Genomic DNA, 19,842 nt, shown 5'->3' with positions numbered 1-19,842 from the left:
AAGATTCGAATGAAGGCTGTGACAGGGTGTAAAATGACGATGGAGTTGATTATTTCTGCCTTCAGGCCAGGCATCATCATGATGATGATGATGATGATGACAGGTGAATCCATCCATCGGACTATTCTTGGCTCGATTGCGCCGCTCTGTTGTTAGTAAGTTTGTTTTAAAATGGCGGCGGAAGCATCGGCACAGGTATGTTTACAGTGTGGATGGAGGATACAGACAGACTCGAGTCTAAAAGAAGTGTTTGTTTTTTAAAATACATATAAAACAATACAGAGAGAATAACCACCGTTAAGGCATTTCGCCTCCGTTAAAAAAGCGGGGTGGTTTATTTTTTTTAACAGGCAGTTATTAACGTTTATAATTCACTAGTGCCGCAGCTGCACTTGATTGAGGAAGCGCTCGCTCTGCCCGCCCGGCTTTACATAGGAGGAAACAAGTGCACTACAATGGGGGAAGAAGTACTCACGTTTTTTACTTGAGTAAAAGTATCAATACGGCAATGTAGGAATACTCTCTGTTACAAGTATAAGCCTGGTGTTCAGAGTTAATTTACTTGAGTAATAGTACAAAAGTATTGGTGTCAAAATGTGCTTAAAGTGCCAAAAGTAAAAGTACTCGTTGTGCAGAATGTCCCATTGTAAATGTATACAACTCTTTTGAAAATAGCAGATCTACAAGCTCAATGCAGCATTGTGAGCTTGTAGATCGGCTATTTTCAATTGGCCGAAATATATATAGGGCTGAAGTGGTTAATGCGTGGTTTTGTAATAATAATAATCAAAATCTACAAAGTAACTACAGTAGTAACCACAGTTTTCATATAATTGTAGTGGAGTAGAAGTACAATATTTGCCTCTGAGATGTAGTGGAGTTAGTAGAAGTAAAAGTATAGAAAATTGGAAATACTCCTGTACGGTATAAATACCTCAAAATTGTACTTAAGTACAGTACTTGAGTACATTTACTTAGTTACTTTCCACCACTGGGGGGGGGACACAAGTGCTTTACTAACAAGAAGAAGTCCAGGCCGGTGTTGTTAATGTGGCATTTCTTTTTATAGCTTTTATACACCCTATTCTTTAAGTTAATTATTTCACATGTTGTGTCTGTCTTTTAAGTCATCCCCCTTTCTTCCCCCTTCTCTAAAAAGCTACCCTGAGGAGGAGGAACGCAGGTGAGGGTTGTTGGAGCAGCAGCCACAAGCCGCCAGGGCTCATCATCATCCTCATCATCCTCATCACCATGGACCCATCATCATCATCATCATCCAGCCTGCAGCTGCTGCACCCTGCCCACCTGTAGCATCAACCAGCAGCATCATGGCACATCACACCGCCAAGGACCGGGGAGAAGACACACAAAGTGGTAAATGTGTGATTCTTTCTCAACAGATTCTTTCTCAACAGTTTCTTTCTCAACATTTCAAGGACCCACCCAAAAATGTGATTATAACACCTGAGACTGATTCTACAAATGCCATCTAAACCAGTAGTTCTTTCAATAATGTTAAAAAATAGCAGATGTTCAAGCTTGTATATCTGCTATTTTTGAATAGCCAACGCTAATCATCTAAATTGACGCTTTCCTGGTTTTAATGGGATAAATACATAAAACTATGGGACCCCGACGAGCTAAGAAATGTTTTATTGTTAAGACTTGATTTGGTCTGATATAGTCTGTCATTTGGTGCAGAATGACTTCACTGTATGTACTGTAGGTATAGAGATAACAGTGGAAGTCGGATCAAAATGGCCATTATTATATTATTTACATGTAATAATGGTGAAGATTAGCTATCAGTTGTTTTGGTGGGGACCCCCTTAAGGACCCCCGAGGGTCCCCAGACCCCTTGTTGAGAACATGTGTATGTGTGTGTACATATATATACTATATATATATACACACACACGCTAGTAGTCACTTATCTATTCTTCCAGATAGCGAATTGTATTTATAGTATCTAGACATCCGTGTCATTCTAGGTATCCAATCAGGGAAAGTTAGCTCTAGAAAACCAGGAGAATAAAATTGGCAAAACATTGCCTGCAGGTAACTACCAGGAGTTATCATAGTTTTCTTTTTAAATTGACAACATTAAATGGATCCACGTTTAATTCCTGTGGAAGTGTTTGTTTGTGAATATCAGTAGCAGACAGGAAATACACCCAAGCTGTTCCCTAGCAACGCAATGCCACTGACAAAGGTCTATAAAGTCAGCATTACGAGAGTAGTCTTACTACTGAATCTAAACGACGTCACACAAGCATGGATGACAGCAGTTTATGGCATAGAAAGTTACTTTTAACCTCTCTGTCATTTTCATGATTGAAAAAAAAATTACACAACCCGGGGGTGGGCCAGAATATTTTTGACATGACCTACTAGTTAGTATACAGCCCTGTTTTTGTAGCAGTTTCTAGATGAAGGCTTTGGAGTGATGCAGAGAAGATGTAACTAGAGCGCAACAAGTGTCATGATATTAACCGATTAAATCCGGGAAAGCATCTGCGTCATTTTAGATTCACTTTTACCATTATTTTATACTTTGGCTATTCAAAAATAGCAGATATACAAGCTCATAGCGCGGCACGAGCTTGTATATCTGCTATTTTTTTAATCCTTTGAAAAAGCTATTTTGTGCAGATCTTTTAATATGCTGTATTTTTTTTTTTTTTAAGCGAACATTATTCAACTCAAATCTTTGCTTCTGGGGGTTCCTGAGACAAAATATTTTGAGATGGGGGTCAAATACATATCATTTTGGGGGTCCTTGACATGTTAAAAGTTTTGAGCACCACTGATTATAGCAACATGAGGATTTAGAAGATTATTTTTAATGGGTTAAAGCAGAGTGTGGTATGAGAGCCATGTAACAATTACAATATTAATTGCTAATGATGAAGATAATCGATCACAGATGCCGAGTCCGACCTTTCCTGGCTGTCAACGAGTTCATAATATCATCGCTGTCGGGCAGAAACCTCGTATCTCCATGTTTCAACTTTTTTTTTTCTGTAAACTTCATCATACAAAAGTGGCACTCAAAAGTAGTGAAAATGGCAGATCTACAAGCTCACAACGCGTCGCGATGTAGATTGGCTATTTTCACTATTTAAAAACGTTTTTAACCCATTAAGACCGGGAACGCATCTGTATCATTTTCGATTTCTTTGGCTATTCAAAAATAGCAGATCTACAAGTTCATAGCGCGGCACAGAGTGCCGCGCTATGAACTTGTAGATCTGCTATTTTTGAAAAATCATGTCATTTTTTGCAAACATTTAAAGCAAACATTTGTAATTCAAATCTTTGCTTCTGGGGGGTCCCTGGAACTAAATATTTTGAGATGGGTGTCCATATCATTTTGGGGGTCCTTGACATGAAAAAGTTTGAGAACCACTGATATAGCAACATAGGTTTAAAAAAAAAAAGTTAGGGTTTAGAAGACATTTTGTAGAATCGGCCTCAGGTCTTTGGACATACAAGGTTTCCACCCAACAGCAACGATTATTTATGGCGTCTCGTGCCGCAGTAGCACTGTGGGGAACAAGCCCTGGCTCTGTGTTGTTTGGGGCAAAGTCTACTGGGGTCACATGACAATGCTGCTGCTCAGGGTTTAAAGCCGAGGCCACAGCTGACGGCTTAATTCACTTAATCACATGAACCGTAGCGTCCCTGTTCTGTGCACGGCATGATAGGTGAACATTTGGGAAAGAGAGGTGACCATTTGTCGAAAATAACAGATCTACAAGCTGTTGTGTTGCGAGCTATTTTCACTTTTTTGATATACAATGAAATATGTCCGGTTTAAGTGGTTAAAGAGCTTTCAATACTGTGAAACACATTGCGTTTTCTTTTCTTCATTTTACTTACCATATTTCTACCGTATAATGGTGGAAAATATCGCAATATTCCTTATTATTATTATTATTATTATTAGAATAATTATTAGAGTAACAACCCTGGCCAACATTTTGCTTATTGCTAACAGTTGGTTAATGCCGTCACATTACGCCTCTGTTACCACTTTATAGACTTATTACATTGATCGTACTTTAATCCAAAACTGTGTTTCTCTTCCTACTGAATCGCATAAGCTGAAGGGTACATCTAAGTCTTATAACGACGTACCGTGCATGTTCATATCATGTATACTTTACATTACTTAAGACCATTTTTCAAATATTGTATTTTTTAACATTTTGGACAAAATAGACAATTTTGCATCGAGGTGCCCACTCTTCTTGTATTCGTTTCATATCCAGCCGTAAGCAGTAGGTGGTGCAGTCATGAGGCAGCTGTGTGTGTGTGTGTGTGTGTGTGTGTGCAGGCATGCAATGCTCATTTGGTATGTTCTTGCACTCTATTTCAATGACGTGGCTTAACACCTACACTGCAAGTCACACAATGGACAATTGATATGCATCTAGGCTTATTCCTATGTTAATTCGCTAGGTGTGAGTCGGGAGCCTTTGAAAACTTTGTTGAGGCGCGAATTTAAAGTAGTTTTAAATCTATGCGTGTGCCTGCGTGTGCTCCTGGTCAAATATGTTCCGGCACGGCGTGCAAGGCCGTCCAGTGAGCATTGCACCCCTGTGTGTGTGTGTGTGTGTGTGTGTACGGTGCACATGCACCGTGCATGTGCTGCCGAGCGTGGATATCCCTTTGTCCCTCTGCTGGAAACTCCCCTGTAGATAAGACGGTGCACAGTCCCAGCCGCTGGACTGCTGAAAGCATAATATACCGTAAGCCCTGTTTAAACACACAAGTCCACACAAGTGTGTGTGTGTGTGTGTGTTTTGATAGGCCATCATCCTCATATTTCTTTGTGCAGTGCATGATCCTATCTGATGGATTTGACTCGCATTGAAGTGGAAAACGGAAAGCACCCCAACCATTCCCCTCTGTGAGGCTCTCAGCAATATCTTATCAGCTAGCAGTGGCCTCTAGCTTCACAGCTGGTGTTAAAAGCATAGACCTGATGTGTAGGCCCACTAGGGAACGTGTTCACATTTCAGCCCGGGTTCCAGTTACAGCCTGGTTACTGCTGGATCAGCTTTCAGCTCCATGGATATCCGGGCTGCATTGTTTGGCCCTTTTTACTGTCCTGGTGGTGTGTGAGGAGTGAGCCGATAAGCTGGTGTTCCGGTCCAGACCTGCTTAAACTGTAGAATAAGCCTAATTTGGATGTTGAAACTCAGACATTGTGTGAGTCCACACACTCCACACACAGACTGAGGCCTCCTGGCCCTTTTCATTGTCTGTGGAACTTTTCCATGTTTAAAACACTCACAAATATGCTTTGGTTTGCACTGTGCTGAACCTTTTATGAATGACATTTCAGGGGTGAAAGCATCCTTTACAGGAGGTTGCAGGCTGATCACTTTTCACATTTCCCCTGTAGTTCAACCGTAGCCACTTAAACCCCCTTTACTTCATTGACTGTAGTCCCCCAGGGGTCTATACTACTAGGCCCCCTCCTTTTTCCCCAAATATCTTGTAAAGCTGATCTACAACCTAAAGACATGCGTTTTGAGCCAAATGTTCTCACCAGAATAGGGACGCTCCTCACACTAGGGCCCATGTGGTTAATGGTAGACATAGCTGCGGAAATTAAGATAAATAAAATATATTACAGATCGACTGCAACTCTAATGCAATATATATCTAGGCAACATACCAACAGAACTTGGAGCTAAAGACACACATCTTATTCACACTTTGCTTGCAGCTAGCAAGCACGCAGTAACTAGAAGGGTGATGAATACAGAGCCCTGAAAAAGATCCCAATGTGTTGTTGTTTTCAGGAGCCTACAAATGACTCTTGTCTTGAGAATGAAAACATTTACCGGTTGAACTTAAGTCATCCAGTATGTTCATTAATATCAGTGCACATAACTGGAAAAGCATCTCATTTATTTCCGTTTGTCTTGTCATAATGCATTGAGTGTTTGTTGTCTTCCAGGTGCGTCTGGAGGGGCCATCATGGAGAACGGCTCAGTGGTGAAAGTGCAGACCTCCACGACTACACTCCCTGGCCCCGACGCACACAACCACATCAACCAGCACCGCTGCCCCCCCGAGCCCCCCAGAGCGTCCCCCTGCATCCAACACTCCCGTCCCAGCTACAAGCCCTCCTCCACCCCCACTCCCATCTACTACAGCAGCCCCCAGAAGCAGAGCGGCCGAGGCGGCGGCGCGGATGCCGACCAGGACAGCCACAGCCTGGCGTCCCAGGACTCTGGCATCCCCACCCTGGAGATCAACAACCCGGAGCCCGTCTCCCACCCGCACCTAGCGGGCGCCGGAGGCCTGGGCCGGGCGTCCGCCCTCAACGACAGCAGCCCGGCCACCTTGTCCCTGGACACTAGCCCGGCCACCTTGCCCCTGGACCAGCCGGCGGACGCCACTGCCCTGCGCAAGTCCTCCACGTTCCCTCGCAGCGGCTACGACTCGGCTCGCCTCTTCAGCCCCGGCCCCAGGTTGTCGGCGGCGGCGGCGCCGGCGGGGGTGGCGGGCGGAGCGCTGAACCGCAGCGACGGCATCTCGGTGGGAAGCGTGTCGAGCCTGAGCACGGAGCTGTCGGCCACGCTGTCGGTCTCCAACGAGGACATGCTGGACGACTTCATGGTGACCTCGGACTCCAGCGCCATCGTCACCCTGGAGACGGACGACGGCGGCGCCGCCCACTTCTCGGACGTGACGCTGTCGCCGTCGCCGGGAGACCCGTGGAGCCCCGTGCGGTGGCCCCCCCTGGGGGTCACGCAGATGGAAGAAGACGGCAGGCGGAAGAGGCTGGGACCCCTGGCTAGTTTCTTCAACAGGTAGTTTTAAATGACCATTTGTTCTTTTTTGTATTTATTACTGTTATAGTTGTTTATATTATTACTTAAATGTTTTTTATTTGTTTAAAGCGGCACTATGCGAGAAAAATAAGAGTGTGTTTATCATGTAAAGCAGTGGTTTTCAACCTTTTTCGTGTCAAGGACCCCCAAATTGACACATATGAGCCCACGGACCCCCATTTGAAAAGATATGCCAGGGACTCAACCATTTTGATTTCTTGGGGGTCCCAATCTACACTGTATCATCAGCATTAGTGTTCATTTAACTCTGAGAGTGTACATTTGTACACTCAGAGTTACAGACACATAAGGATCAATTTGGTTCCTAACTATTAATTTGGCTGGGGACCCCCTGGAACCCCCTCAAGGACCACTGGTGGTCCCCGGACCACTGGTTGAGAACCACTGATGTAAAGAATTGAAAACGTATGAGATTGGCCCCATGGTTTTAAAATACTGTACGTTTACCGCAATGAGCTTGGTGGTCGGGCACTACAGTTAACTCTTACTGCCACTTGGGGCTGCCATCGTGCGCAAACTCTATTGCAGCTGTAATAAGAGCAGACCATATGATATGACAATTGTCAACAAACAAATACATGGGAGCAGTCAGCTGACATAAAGAAGTTTAGATCCTAAAGGACAACTGCAACGTGAGTCAGACAATAAATTAGCTGTTAAACGCAAGTGGACATGATCAATACAGTGGCAACAAAATGCATGCATTTTTATCAATCCAGTGCCAGTGAGCAAAAATGCACAGTGTGATGCAGTGGTGTAAAGTAACTAAGTACATTTACTCAAGTACTGTACTTTACAATTTTGAGGTACTTTTACTTTACTGGACATGGAGTACTTCCATTTCTCTGTACTTCTACTCCACTACATCTCAGAGGCAAATATTATACTTTTACTCCACTACAATTATTTGACAACTTTAGTTGCCTTATAGATTTTGATTATTATTACAAAACATACATTAACCACTTCAACCCTATATAAATATTGGCCATTTGAAAATAGACGATCTACAAGCTCACAATGCATTGTGAGCTTCTGCTATTTTCAAAAGATTTGTATACAATTTATACATTTGAAAAGTTGGGAAATGGGACATTCTGCATAATGAGTACTTTTACTTTTGGGACTTTAAGTATATTTTGATGCCAATACTTTAGTACTTTTACTCAAATACATTTTCATTACCGGACTTAACAGAGTATTCCATGTTGCAGTATTGATACTTTTACTTAAGTAAAAGATTTGAGTACTTTTTCTACCACTGGTGTGATGTAACCACCCACTGCACTCGTCAGGTGGGCACTTGCATGGGGAGGGAGGAGAATTGGCAACATCACAACACTTTACTTTCTCATGGTTCGTCAGCAGTGAGTCAGTCGTAGTTGATAAACGGTCATATTTCCAGTTTGAAATTTGTTTCACAAAACAATGACTTCTATTTATTATGTAGTGGCAAATCACTGTATCCCTGAATGCTTCTTGTGAGTCATTTGTCATTACCAGTAGGCCTCACTGTGCAGTATGCAGTCAACCCCCCTCCCCCCATGAGAGTCACTTAACCTTTGTTTGTGTGCAAGTGGTTGGACTCTACTTCACCATGCTTCTTGGATAACTATTGCAGGTTTACGTTTATTGCGCTATTACAAAGAAACAGTTTTGCTCAAGGTCATTCCGTTTAAGTGTATACACACACTTCCTGCCTCTGGTAAAGCATGTAGAAAATAGCTTGCCTTGGATATGACCCCTAGCCTTTGTCAACAACATAATAGCACTCGCCCTATTATAGGTCTCTTCTGAAGCAGAAACGCTTCAGTGGGCTACAACTCGGCTATGCCCTCATGTAATTGGCCCTAAACAATGGCAGGGACAGCTAATGACTAATAAAACCAGGTTCAAAGGGGTGCTGGTTTTAAAAGAACAAGAAAGAAGAACTTTACTTACAGGTCGTCTTTTGAAAACGGTACAATAGCCAAGTGATGTAAATCATTCTCTATATTTGTTGGGTACACAAGCACCCACGTGTATGAATGCAAACCGCTTGAGAACGAACCAAGCCTAATGCACCTGAACTTTGTTCCACAAATCACACTGTGCATGCACAGTGACCACGCTACATGCACTATAAAGTGCAAACTACATCTGTGTGCACAACAACTAGGCCTGTCACGAATCACGACTATGACATTTTTACATGACGATTAATTCGTCACACAAATAATTGCGATTAACGATTTAATTGTGTTTTGTCATTGATGTATGCATAATGAATACAACATAATGAATACAAACTTACATTTCTGTTTGGCTTTCAGGCTTGCACAGGGCAGATATGACAAATAACCTAAATATACAAAGAAACAACTGACATATTTAGTAACATTAATAATGTCAACGCGATGCGACACGTGAGCTTGTAGATCTGCTATTTCCACTATTTTTGAAAATATATGAAACGTTTTCAACATGGAAACGATTATGACGAAATAATTGCGATTATCTCAAATAATTGTGATCAGACGATTATGTAATAATTGTGACAGACCTAACAACACCACAACGCCTAAGGCTGTGCATGAGCATTGAGTGCAGAAGTAGCAGGACAGACATCTGTGCTGTGCCTGTTGGTAAGTGCTGTCCCAGGACACTGGAGGCAACAAGGGAATTCCGTTACGAAAAAACACTTCCCCGTACAATGGGTCTGGGCACGTCCGTATTCCTGTCCGTATTCCCACTTGAGGCATGATGGGACAGCAATTGGTTTTCAATTTTAACCCATTCAATCCGGGAACGCATCTACAAATGTCTTCTAAGTCCTAACTGGTTTCTGAAAAACCTACGTTGAGCTATATCAGTGGTGCTCAAACTTTTTCATGTCAAGGACCCCCAAAATTATATGTATTTGGCCACGGGCCCCCATCTCAAAATATGTAGTTCCAGGGACCCCCCCAGAAGCAAAGATTTGAGTTACAAATGTTCGCTTGAAAAAAAAATATTCAAAGATTTGCAAAAATGTTCATGATTTTTCAAAAACATCGCAGATCTACAAGCTCATAGTGCTTGATCACTCACTATGAGCTTGTATATTTGCTATTTTTGAATAGCCAAAGTATAGAATAATGTTTATACCTAAAATCTAAAATGACACAGTTTGTGTCAGTTTGTGTCATTTTGTCATGTGTTTCCCCGGATTGAATGGGTTAAACACTTAAACCCTATATACTGTACGTAGCTGACCAGGCTCCCCCAGGGGGTCCTTTTTCCCTTTACACCAAAAATGGCCGATGTACAAGCTCACAAAGCATCACATTTTGAGGTTGTAATTGGGCTTGTGTGTGGGCTATTGTTGCTGAATGTTCACCCCCAGATTAGGGACACTAATGTTGTGGTTTTAACGGTCTCTCTGGGTTACACTCTAAAAAGTCAGGGGAAATGCTTCAGTTCCCTTTTTGCTAAACGAGTATGAAGTGGCCAGCATGGAGTTGAGTCACTACCTTGAGCAATGTCCCAGTAACGGATCTCTCTACAGTTGCTATTGCTAAATCACCTTCCTCACATGAGGGGGGGGGGGGTGGGGTTGCTTTCAAAGTGTGCAAGGTGCAGTTTGAAGAGTCACTGTAAAGGTAACTCCAGACCAGACCGATTTTGGGCCGACTTGGCGTCGGGAAGCGTCGTATATAGTCGTCCAGTCGGTTAGGGGTCCGTCGGGGGGTCCGTCGGGACCTTTTCGGCCGACCCAGAGCCGACCGAACATGTTCAGCTTTCTGGCCGACTAGTAGAGCCATGGGGTGGTGAAGCGGGGGGAGGGAGGGGGGTGCAGGCTCTGTAGAGCACCCTGATTGGCTGTTTAGCTTGTTTGGTCAGACAAATCAGAGCACGAGTAGAGAAACGGAAGTGAGCCAACGAGAGAGAATAAAAGACAACACAGGGAGTTGCTATGGTCATGTGTCTAGCAATGGCGACTATGTGGACTGAGGAGGCGGAGGAAAACTTTATTGAACTGGTGGAGGAGAGGAGGCCACTTTATGATATCTCAGACACTTCATATTCTATTCGCTCTGGTACTGAGATGCAGTCACGGTAATTTGTGTTTTTCCTGCGGATTAACGGAGCGACTAGCTCGGTCAATCTATGGAACTGCTCGGGAAAAAGCCGGGAAAAGTTCTTAAAATCGGATGGTTCGTTATTTTCCAGCTCTTGGCAGAGGTTCGGGAAAGCCCCCTGTGCTTGTTTCCGCAGAATCCACGACCTCACCCATTTCTTTTTAGTATGCTTCGTCTTTTGTTTTTTCCCTTTCGCCAGCCTCTGATGTAGGAGCACGCCTAGAAAAGCCAGAGACATCACCCGTTGCAGTTTTAAACTAGATACCATTTTCTCAACTCTCAATTCCTACACTGTGATCAACTCCAAAGCAAAGCAGTACTACGTGTATGTACGTCTCGTCTACGACTAGAACTACATGCCCTGGGTGGGTTGTTGTTGTTGTGGTCACTGGTCAGCTGGTTAGCTTCCGGTCCCCTGAGTTCCTGCAGACTGCTGCCACCTACTGGTTTGGAGAATTATTGCATGTTATCTGAGCGACGCATGCGCTGTGACAATGTGAAAATGCGCCGTCGGCCGACTGCTTGGGCTGCTTTTTGTGCACAAGTTTTGCCAACTTTTGCCAGTCTGTTGCAGTCTGAAGTAGTCTGAAATAGTCTGGACGAGTCTGTTTGGTCTGGAGGTACCTTTAAAGGAGAATTTTGGACTAAAGTCTTCTTACCTTTTCTATGACGTTATGATATCTTAGGATGAATGGTACAGTAGAAAAATTTCATAACTCCACCCCTGAGCAGCCACAGCTTAAAAGGTGCGCGGATAGGCCTTAGGTTAGATCACATATTTTAATAGCTTTTTTTTTTTTTTTTTTTTTTTGTGAGATCTGACGTTCATAGTGACAGAACACTATGCAACCAAAAAAATAAAATAAAATAAAAACTGAAGTCTCGCTAGACGAGATTGAAATCTCCAGATTTCAATCTCGTCTAGCGAGACTTCTGTTTTTTTTTTTTTTTCTTTTTTTTTTGGGACAGTGTTTTGTCACTATGAACGTCAGATCTAAAAAAAATAAATAAAAAAAAGCTATTAAAATATGTGATCTAACCTAAGGCCTATCCGTGCACCTTTTAAGCTGTGGCGGCTCAGGGGAGGAGTTATGAATTTTTTCTACTGTACCATTCATCCTAAGATATCATAACGTCATAGAAAAGGTAAGAAAACTTTAGTCCAAAATTCTCCTTTAAGTGCCCCCCCCCCAAGTAATCAAGAAGTTGCCTAATCATTCGCATATTTAAAATGCATATGTGTAATCAGTTTACCCTCCAACAGATTTGATTAGTTCTCCTTTTCTTGTGTAATCCAATTACTGTAACCCCATTACATGCTATTCATTCTGCACATGCTGTGCACGGTCATAATGTGTGTGTGTGTGTGTTTGTGTCCGGACACATTTGTCTTTTCCCCCTCACAAGGTTAACCACTTATACTTTGTTGACCGGTTTCCCAAGGGCTCTAATACTAACTAGGCCCCTTTGGTTGTCGTTGTACACTAAGTATCTCAAAACGCGTTGTGTGCTTGTAGGCCTGCTATTTTCGCCCAGAACAGAGACGCTGTGGTTCATGCGGTTTAACTGCTGGGTTTGTTTATGTTGTTGTGGTGAGGAGGGAAACGGTAGTGTGTACCCTGCAGGGACCAGTCATGTCCCGGCCTGTGCTCACACACCTCATCCTGCCTGTGATTACATCAGTGCGCCGGCCAGCTGTGGCCCACCTACCCTTAACCCATTAAGACCCGTGAGGCCGATTCTACAAATGTCTTCTGAATCCTATCTGTTTTCTGAAAAACGTATGTTTCTATATCAGTGGTGCTCAAATGTTTTCATGTCAAGGACCCCTCCAACATGTATTTGGCCGCCAACCCCCATCTGAAAATATTTTGTTCCAGGGACCCCCACGCAGAAGCAAAGATTTGAGTAAAAAATGTTTGCTTTGAAAATATATATTCAAAGATTTGCATACATTTTCAAGATTTTTCAAAAAATTGCAGATCTACAAGCTCAAGCTTGTATATCTGCTATTTTTGAATAGTCAACCAATTTGCTATATATATGCATGTATCTCGGCGTGTAGGCATTTACATATAATTCAATAGTCAGTCCTTGAGTTGACTATCGCTGCGCTTGTAATGAGTCCATATGCGGTGAGTGGCCCATAATGACCTCTAGAGTTTTAGATCGGCGGGTCAGCTGCCTATACTCACACACCATGCCAAAGTTGACATGAGGCTATTTCCAGCTCAGTGCACTTATTTTGCACAGCCAGCCCCTCGGCCCGTGCCAGCCAGCTGATTTTTATTGTGTTTCTAGCTGTGCAATTTTTTTTCTTATTGTTTCCATTTCCTCTCACTTGTATTGCGCAATTCCTATTTCCTTGGAAGGGGCTCCCCCCCCCCGTCAGCTCAGCGCTGGACAGGAGGTGGAAGTGGGGAAGTGGTGGTGGTGGTGGGGGTCTGCAGTAGTTCTGCTCCGTCCACCTCTTGTTTGACCAGGCGGCGTCCGGTCGAAAATCCCCTACACTCACAAACTGTAACCCGATCCTTGCTGCTGTGTTTTTATGACGCGGATTGCTTGTCTAACTAACTATACGATTCAGAGATTTTCAAGTGTGTGTTTAATAATTCCAAGAGGTTCAAGGTTTCATTCAAGGTTTTTTTCCAGTCCCAGAACACCGTGTTACCCGTACCGTCCCTTAAAGCCCACCCTCCCTTCACCTTTGTTTCTCTATCCCGTGCTCTTCCTCCTCCTCCCTTCCTCTCTCTGCCCTCGCTCACACACTCTCTCTGTCCCTCCCGTTCAGCTGAACCTCCCACCCTTCACCCGGGAGGCGGGCAGAGGCCAAGTAGCTGTCTGCGGTTGACAGTCTCACACACAACACACAGTTTGCTCTGAGCTGTGAACTGTTTGACTGTGACTCTGAGTGTGTGTGTTTGTGTCTTCCGAAGGTCCTACTTTTCCAGGCTGTCCCAAGTGCTACCACTATGGGGGGGAGGGGGGTATGGGTTCGAGTCTCTCAGATTGAGTTGAGACAGGTTTGACTTCATCAGGAGTTTGTCATCTTTTTTTCCCCGTTATATTTTCTCTCCCTTGGATCTCTGTTTCTCCCCCTATTTTCTGGAGGACTTTTTTTTTTTCGTGGATTAGTTTGGGACAAAAAAACATGGCGACCCCTTCACTTCTCCTCTATATTGACAGGTAGGCTGGAAGAGGGATTGATTTATTCAGCCGCTTTATTGTTTTAATTTAATTGTGCCCGTGATCGTGAAAGTTATGCTATCATTGACGTTTTCACCTTTATACAGGTCTCTTGCGCTTTGCGTACACACGCGTGTCGGTGTATGATATTAGAGGTATGGATGCACTGTACTGTACAGTGTGTGTGTGTGTGTGTGTGTGCATTGTTATTGTCATTGTCCCATGTGTTCCAAGTGCTTGTTTACTGGAAAGCTTGAGGCAGCGCGTCCTTGTTTGGTAGTTGCATTGTTGGGGTGCAGTAGTCTTCTAGAAGACAACCTGGACAGGATACGAGCAGCTGTACCTCGGCTCCCAAACACTGAATGATCCCGTCTGTTTGTCCTCTGATGTCTCTTACAGCTTTGAATCTGTGTGCGCTCTGCTGCTGGAAGTGTCTAAAGTGTGCAGTTAAAAGACTGAAACACACAAACGTGTTCACTTCACGTCCCTAGGTTATAGTACTTGGAAGTGATGGACGCTCCAATGGTTCAGGGTCAAACACAAATCACATAGACCTAGGGTTAGTGGCCCTTTTTTATGACGTGGCTCTGCAGGAGTCTACGGATTTCACAGATTTGCACACATTTTCACAATTTTTCAAAAATGACAGATCTACAAGCTCGTAGCGCGGCACTCTGTGCCGCGCTATAAGCTTGTATATCTGCTATTTTTGAATAGCCAAAGTGTAAAATAAAGTTTTTTTTAGCTCAAATCAAAGAATTATACAGATGCGTTCCAGGTCTTACTGGGTTAAAATGAAAGGTCAGTCAATTGCTGCTGCCACAGTGTCATGTTTAAAGAGCACTCTTGAACGAGATTGCTCACTGATTTTGAACAAAAAAACGAGAAAGGACTGAAGTCTATTTAGTCCAGGGCTAATCCAGTGTCTTCACTCGAAGTCCAAACCCTGTTGCAGCCAGGTGTCCAGAGTTGCATTCAAATAGATGACTAACAACGTCAAATGACTTTAAGGTTTTAACGACAAGACGTTTCAGCCTATGCAAAGTGTTTGTGAGTATTGTGGTGACTTGCACCGCATGCCCTTGCGTCGAGCAAAGTTTACTTTATTCACTTTATAGTAGACAATTGTACAAATGTACTTATGTTGGGCCTGTGGCGTTTGTAAACCTTCCATTTGCGTACTGTTGTGATCACCATGCCCGTTCAACAAACACTAGAATGTGTTTTGTCACATCTATGAAAAGCCTTAAACTTAAGACCTGTATATTTTGCCGTACCATGAATATTGAAAATACTGTTTTGAAATTATAATGACCTGTCCAGAATATAGACGCCTGGCTGAATGTGAAAGGAACAAGTAGTTCAGTAATCTGATTTCTGGCCTAATCTGCCACGTCAAACCTTTAGTCCTTTTACTCAAGTTTCCACTCAGCAGTGAGCAATGTCCTCTATATTTCCTCTGTGTAGCATTCCTTTATGACGGCTCACAGGGTTACTGCCGTTCAGCACTATATGCACAGTTTAACAAGGGGACAAGCCCTCTGGTTACAGTTTAACTCTCCTGTTTACAAATCTATACCATTTTCATTTTTTTCTCTTCACTGCTCCCATGTACAATATTTTAATTGCCATCATCACATTCTCGTCATGTGTCACTCACAATGTTCGAGGAAGCCTCGTGCTTTTTCAGTTGTTTGTCTCTCCTTTTTTTGACTGCCGGTGTTAGTTATTTAACTTATTTTGATTACCGGTAGGTATTATTTATTTTCACTCGAGTTCTATCTCATAGTAAAGCACAGCACATTCTTTTACAGATGTCTGAACCTGTTAGACAGACACACACACACACACACACACACACACACACACACACACACACACACACACACACACACACACACACACACACACACACACACACACACACACACACACACACACACACACACACACACACACACACACACACACACACAGAGAGAGAGTTTTGTCATGTCAAGTGCTGAGTCAAGTCAGGCTCACACAAGTTAAATGTTCAGCCATTATAATTATGACTCTTTTACAGGCTTAGTTAAAATCCTGCAGAAGGGACCCAGACATACAGCTGTCTGGGTAGTTGCTAGACTAGATGCAAGCGAGATCTATTACCAACGTGATTTTTGGTATTTGGATTTTTGAGATTTAGACTTCTGATTTACAGTGCAGTTGCCTCAAGCCTATTTAATGCTTGGCTAATATTTGCAGTCTCGCTCTGTGTCGCCCGTATTGTATGCACTGTACACAATCTGTACAGTAGCTGCTGTTTACCACAGGGACTGGTTTGAGTCTTTCTTCCCTGACTTCCGTAGCCTTTAACTAATTTCCCATCCATTCATATCCTCTCACTTCACAGATTTTCTGTTTATGTTTTGCTCCTCCCTCTCATTCCCTTAGCCTCGAAGAGAGAGTGATGGAGAGATGCTTGTGTGGCCTCCCACAGTGTCTGTTTATGTCATCTCTGTTGGACGTACAATAGATTACCAGTAATCCATTTGCGTCATTCACATCGCTCCGTTAACCACCGACTGGGTGAGCTGGGTTTTGTTTCAACAGGCCCCATCTCTCGTTTTGACATGTTCTAGTTGAGTATTGCATTAGGCCTGTTCCCCTCACCTCCAGAGAGGCTGACCTTTCCTGTAGGCTTGCAATAAAGACGTGGACTCTGCCTGGACCTGATGGTGTTTAGCCTTTTATAATTAGATTTTATGGTTGCTGTGTGCAAAATTAGCCATTAGCCACCCACCCACCCACCATGAACAGATAATTTTTTTCTTTTACTCTTATTGTCCTGGCTTCTGCTTGTTTTCAAGCAGACGTGATTGATGATGACGTTCATTCTCTGTGCTCCCACGGTCTAGAAGTAGCATTTCCACTCCCTAGTCCCTAGTGCACAACGTTAAACTTTTGAACTCATGAAACTACTGTACCACCGTGTGTGCATTGATTGAGATTAGATAGCATGTATTTGAGGGCTGGGAACACGGAACGTGACGTTCTTTAGATATTTCTTGCGGTGTGTGTGTGTGTGTGTGTGTGTGTGTGTGTGTGTGTGTGTGTGTGTGTGTGTGCGTACTGTACATACCCTTTTTTCATAAATGAGCAAAGTCACCAGCAAGGAATTCCTTTCATCATTTTGCTCACTCTGAGCAATCTGTCAACAAGGGCAAGTAGAAAATATGCAGGTATCTGTTGTTTTAACATGGGGGCGACATGTGCCACCCTCTGACCTGTATGATGAACATGGGGGTGGCGTGTGCTACACAGTACCATGAGATCTGTATGAATACGAGGCAGCGTGCCACCGTCCGATCTGTTTTAACGTTTGTGCCACCATGATGTTTTAATGTGACAATGTGATCACCATGCCACCATGCATCATAGGATCTATTGTAACATGGGTGGAGTGACGTGTGCCACCTTGCGATCTGTTTTAAGATTTTTTTTGGGGGGCTTTTATAGATAGGACAGTAGGCTGGCAGGAAATGGGGAGAGAGATGGGGAGTGACATGCATCAAAGGTCGTCGGGATCGGGACTCAAACCCGCAACGCGCTGTCAGGCTAAATTGAGCCTAGGTGCCTGGGCCGCTACGCCAGCGGCCCAGGCCCCTTGCAATCTGTTTTTTTTTTTTACGTATGCCAACATGTGCCACCATAGTCTCTGTATGAACATGGGGTGATGCATGCCACCATAGTCTCTGTATGAACATGGGGTGATGCATGCCACCATAGTCTCTGTATGAACATGGGGTGATGCATGCCACCATAGTCTCTGAATGAACATGGGGTGATGCATGCCACCATAGGATCTGTATGAACATGGGGGAGACTTGCGCCGCCATGCGTTCTGTTTTAATGTGTGGACGACGTGGGCCACCATGTCCAAATTGCAAACATGCGTAATGTAAAACGAAACAACTCTTGATATGGTTATAAATTATTTGTTTCATCCTAGAAGAGGATCATACAGTGTTCAAGGTTTCTGAATGAGCTGTTCTGGCCATTTATTCACACCTCTTTCTGCATGAGATGTTCAGGCCTTTTATTCATACCTCTTTTCTGCAGTTAAAGTATCACTGCAATAGTTACACGAGAAAAGGGTCAAGCTTTTCTTAACATTGTTTTCATTTCACTTTGGTAGTTGGGCTTATCAGCTACCCGTCAATTCCACTAGAATTTAACCATATTTCTTAGACATTGCTGATAGTTCCATGACCTCATCATTATGTTGCTGTATAGGCTCCAGCAGTACAACTGAATGTGGTTTGTTGCTGCCAGTGCAATTCAAGGATGCAGGATGCCTGAACTGCTACTGTACAAGGTTCAGATAAGAATAATTAATGTCCCTGCATCAGCTGGAGTTTGACCAATGCCTCTAAAACCAAGGAAAGTAATCCATCTGTGATGGCCTCGATTGAACCAATCCACACTCCTGCCTTTACCCTTGTTGTTACCTAATAGGCTTTAGGCCAGAGTCTATAGGCCTGATCTGGATATCTTTGCATACTATTGATGACAATGGATTTGGTTGGATTTTCATGTAGTTTTATGTACCCTCCTGTACCGTGGTCTTAAAGGACCATACTGGTGGACTCGCATGTTTACTCCATTCATTGACTATGACTCGGAAGCCATTGGATTACATTAATTTCAGTGCTCTATGAAAATCAACATGCAAACATGATTGAGATAGGTAATACAAGTTATACCTGTTTTTGTTGTGTAATGTTATTTCCTTTGTGGTATAATAGTCCATGAGAAATGGAATGTGGTCCAGCTGTATACCTGGATGCGGACGAATGACGGTAAACTAAAACCTTGAACTGGTTTACCATTTTGTTTATTGAGCAAAGTTTTTCCTTGGTAGGGACATTCGTTGTAGCGCTGAAAGAGGCTGTCCATCACACTGCAAAGCTTTTAACTCGACAAAAGGCAGACCGGTCCTTTTTAACTCATTCAGTGCCACTGGACGTCTAAGACGTCCGTTGTATCACAAGCCCTTTTTTTTTTTTTTTTTTTTTTTGGAAAAAAATGTTCAGAACCCAAGATATGATGATTTGAAAATGTTCTGCTCCATTCACTTCTTGTTTAACTTCTTACTGAAAAAGGCTGTATCTCGGCTCCTAAGCACTTTTTTTTTACAATGAATTTTGGCTCTGGCACTCAGAGCCAAACTGCCAGAAATAAGTCAGGCACTGAATGAGTTAATCAGTGGACAAAAGCATTCTATAATTGGTGGAGCGGTACCTTAGTGTGACTACATTGACAACTCGAGGTTAAGCAGGCGATCAATTGTAACCACATTGATCCGATGGGTCTTGGCTAAAGATGGCAGTAAAATGTAGTCTATGGGAATGGACTACATGCTGCCAGTTATGTCACTTAAACATGGTAAAGATTCACTGCCGCACTGCAGCTGTGAAACCACCACATCACAGAATGAATCTCTTAGACCAGTGGTTCTCAACCAGTGGTCCGGGGACCACCGGTGGTCCTTGAGGAGGTTCCAGGTGGTCCCCACCTAAATGATGGAGAGTTGGTAACCAAATGGACCCTTATAGATCTTTAACTCTTGAGAGCGTAAAATTAAACTATGGGAATCTGGATAACAATTTGACTCTTGAGAGCGTAAAATGAAACCAAAT

General features: G+C 43.2%; 1 protein-coding gene across 1 annotated transcript in view; it reads left to right on the top strand.

Moving 5' to 3' along the window:
* Window positions 1-178: 178 nt before the first annotated feature.
* The window catches only part of LOC308102485 (TBC1 domain family member 14-like), a 58,781-nt gene continuing 39,117 nt past the window's right edge, over window positions 179-19,842 (top strand). Inside the window, 5 exon segments of the mRNA XM_080452232.1 lie at window positions 179-195; window positions 1,160-1,374; window positions 5,975-6,490; window positions 6,493-6,526; window positions 6,528-6,833. Of these exon segments, the coding sequence (XP_080308358.1) occupies window positions 1,329-1,374; window positions 5,975-6,490; window positions 6,493-6,526; window positions 6,528-6,833 (902 nt within the window). The 5' untranslated portion in view covers window positions 179-195; window positions 1,160-1,328.

This window comes from Gymnoscopelus braueri, assembly GCF_963280865.1.
Source record: "Gymnoscopelus braueri genome assembly, chromosome: 15".
Lineage (NCBI taxonomy): Eukaryota > Metazoa > Chordata > Actinopteri > Myctophiformes > Myctophidae > Gymnoscopelus > Gymnoscopelus braueri.
Note: the sequence above shows the minus strand (reverse complement) of the source record. Positions and strands in the feature narration are given on the sequence as shown.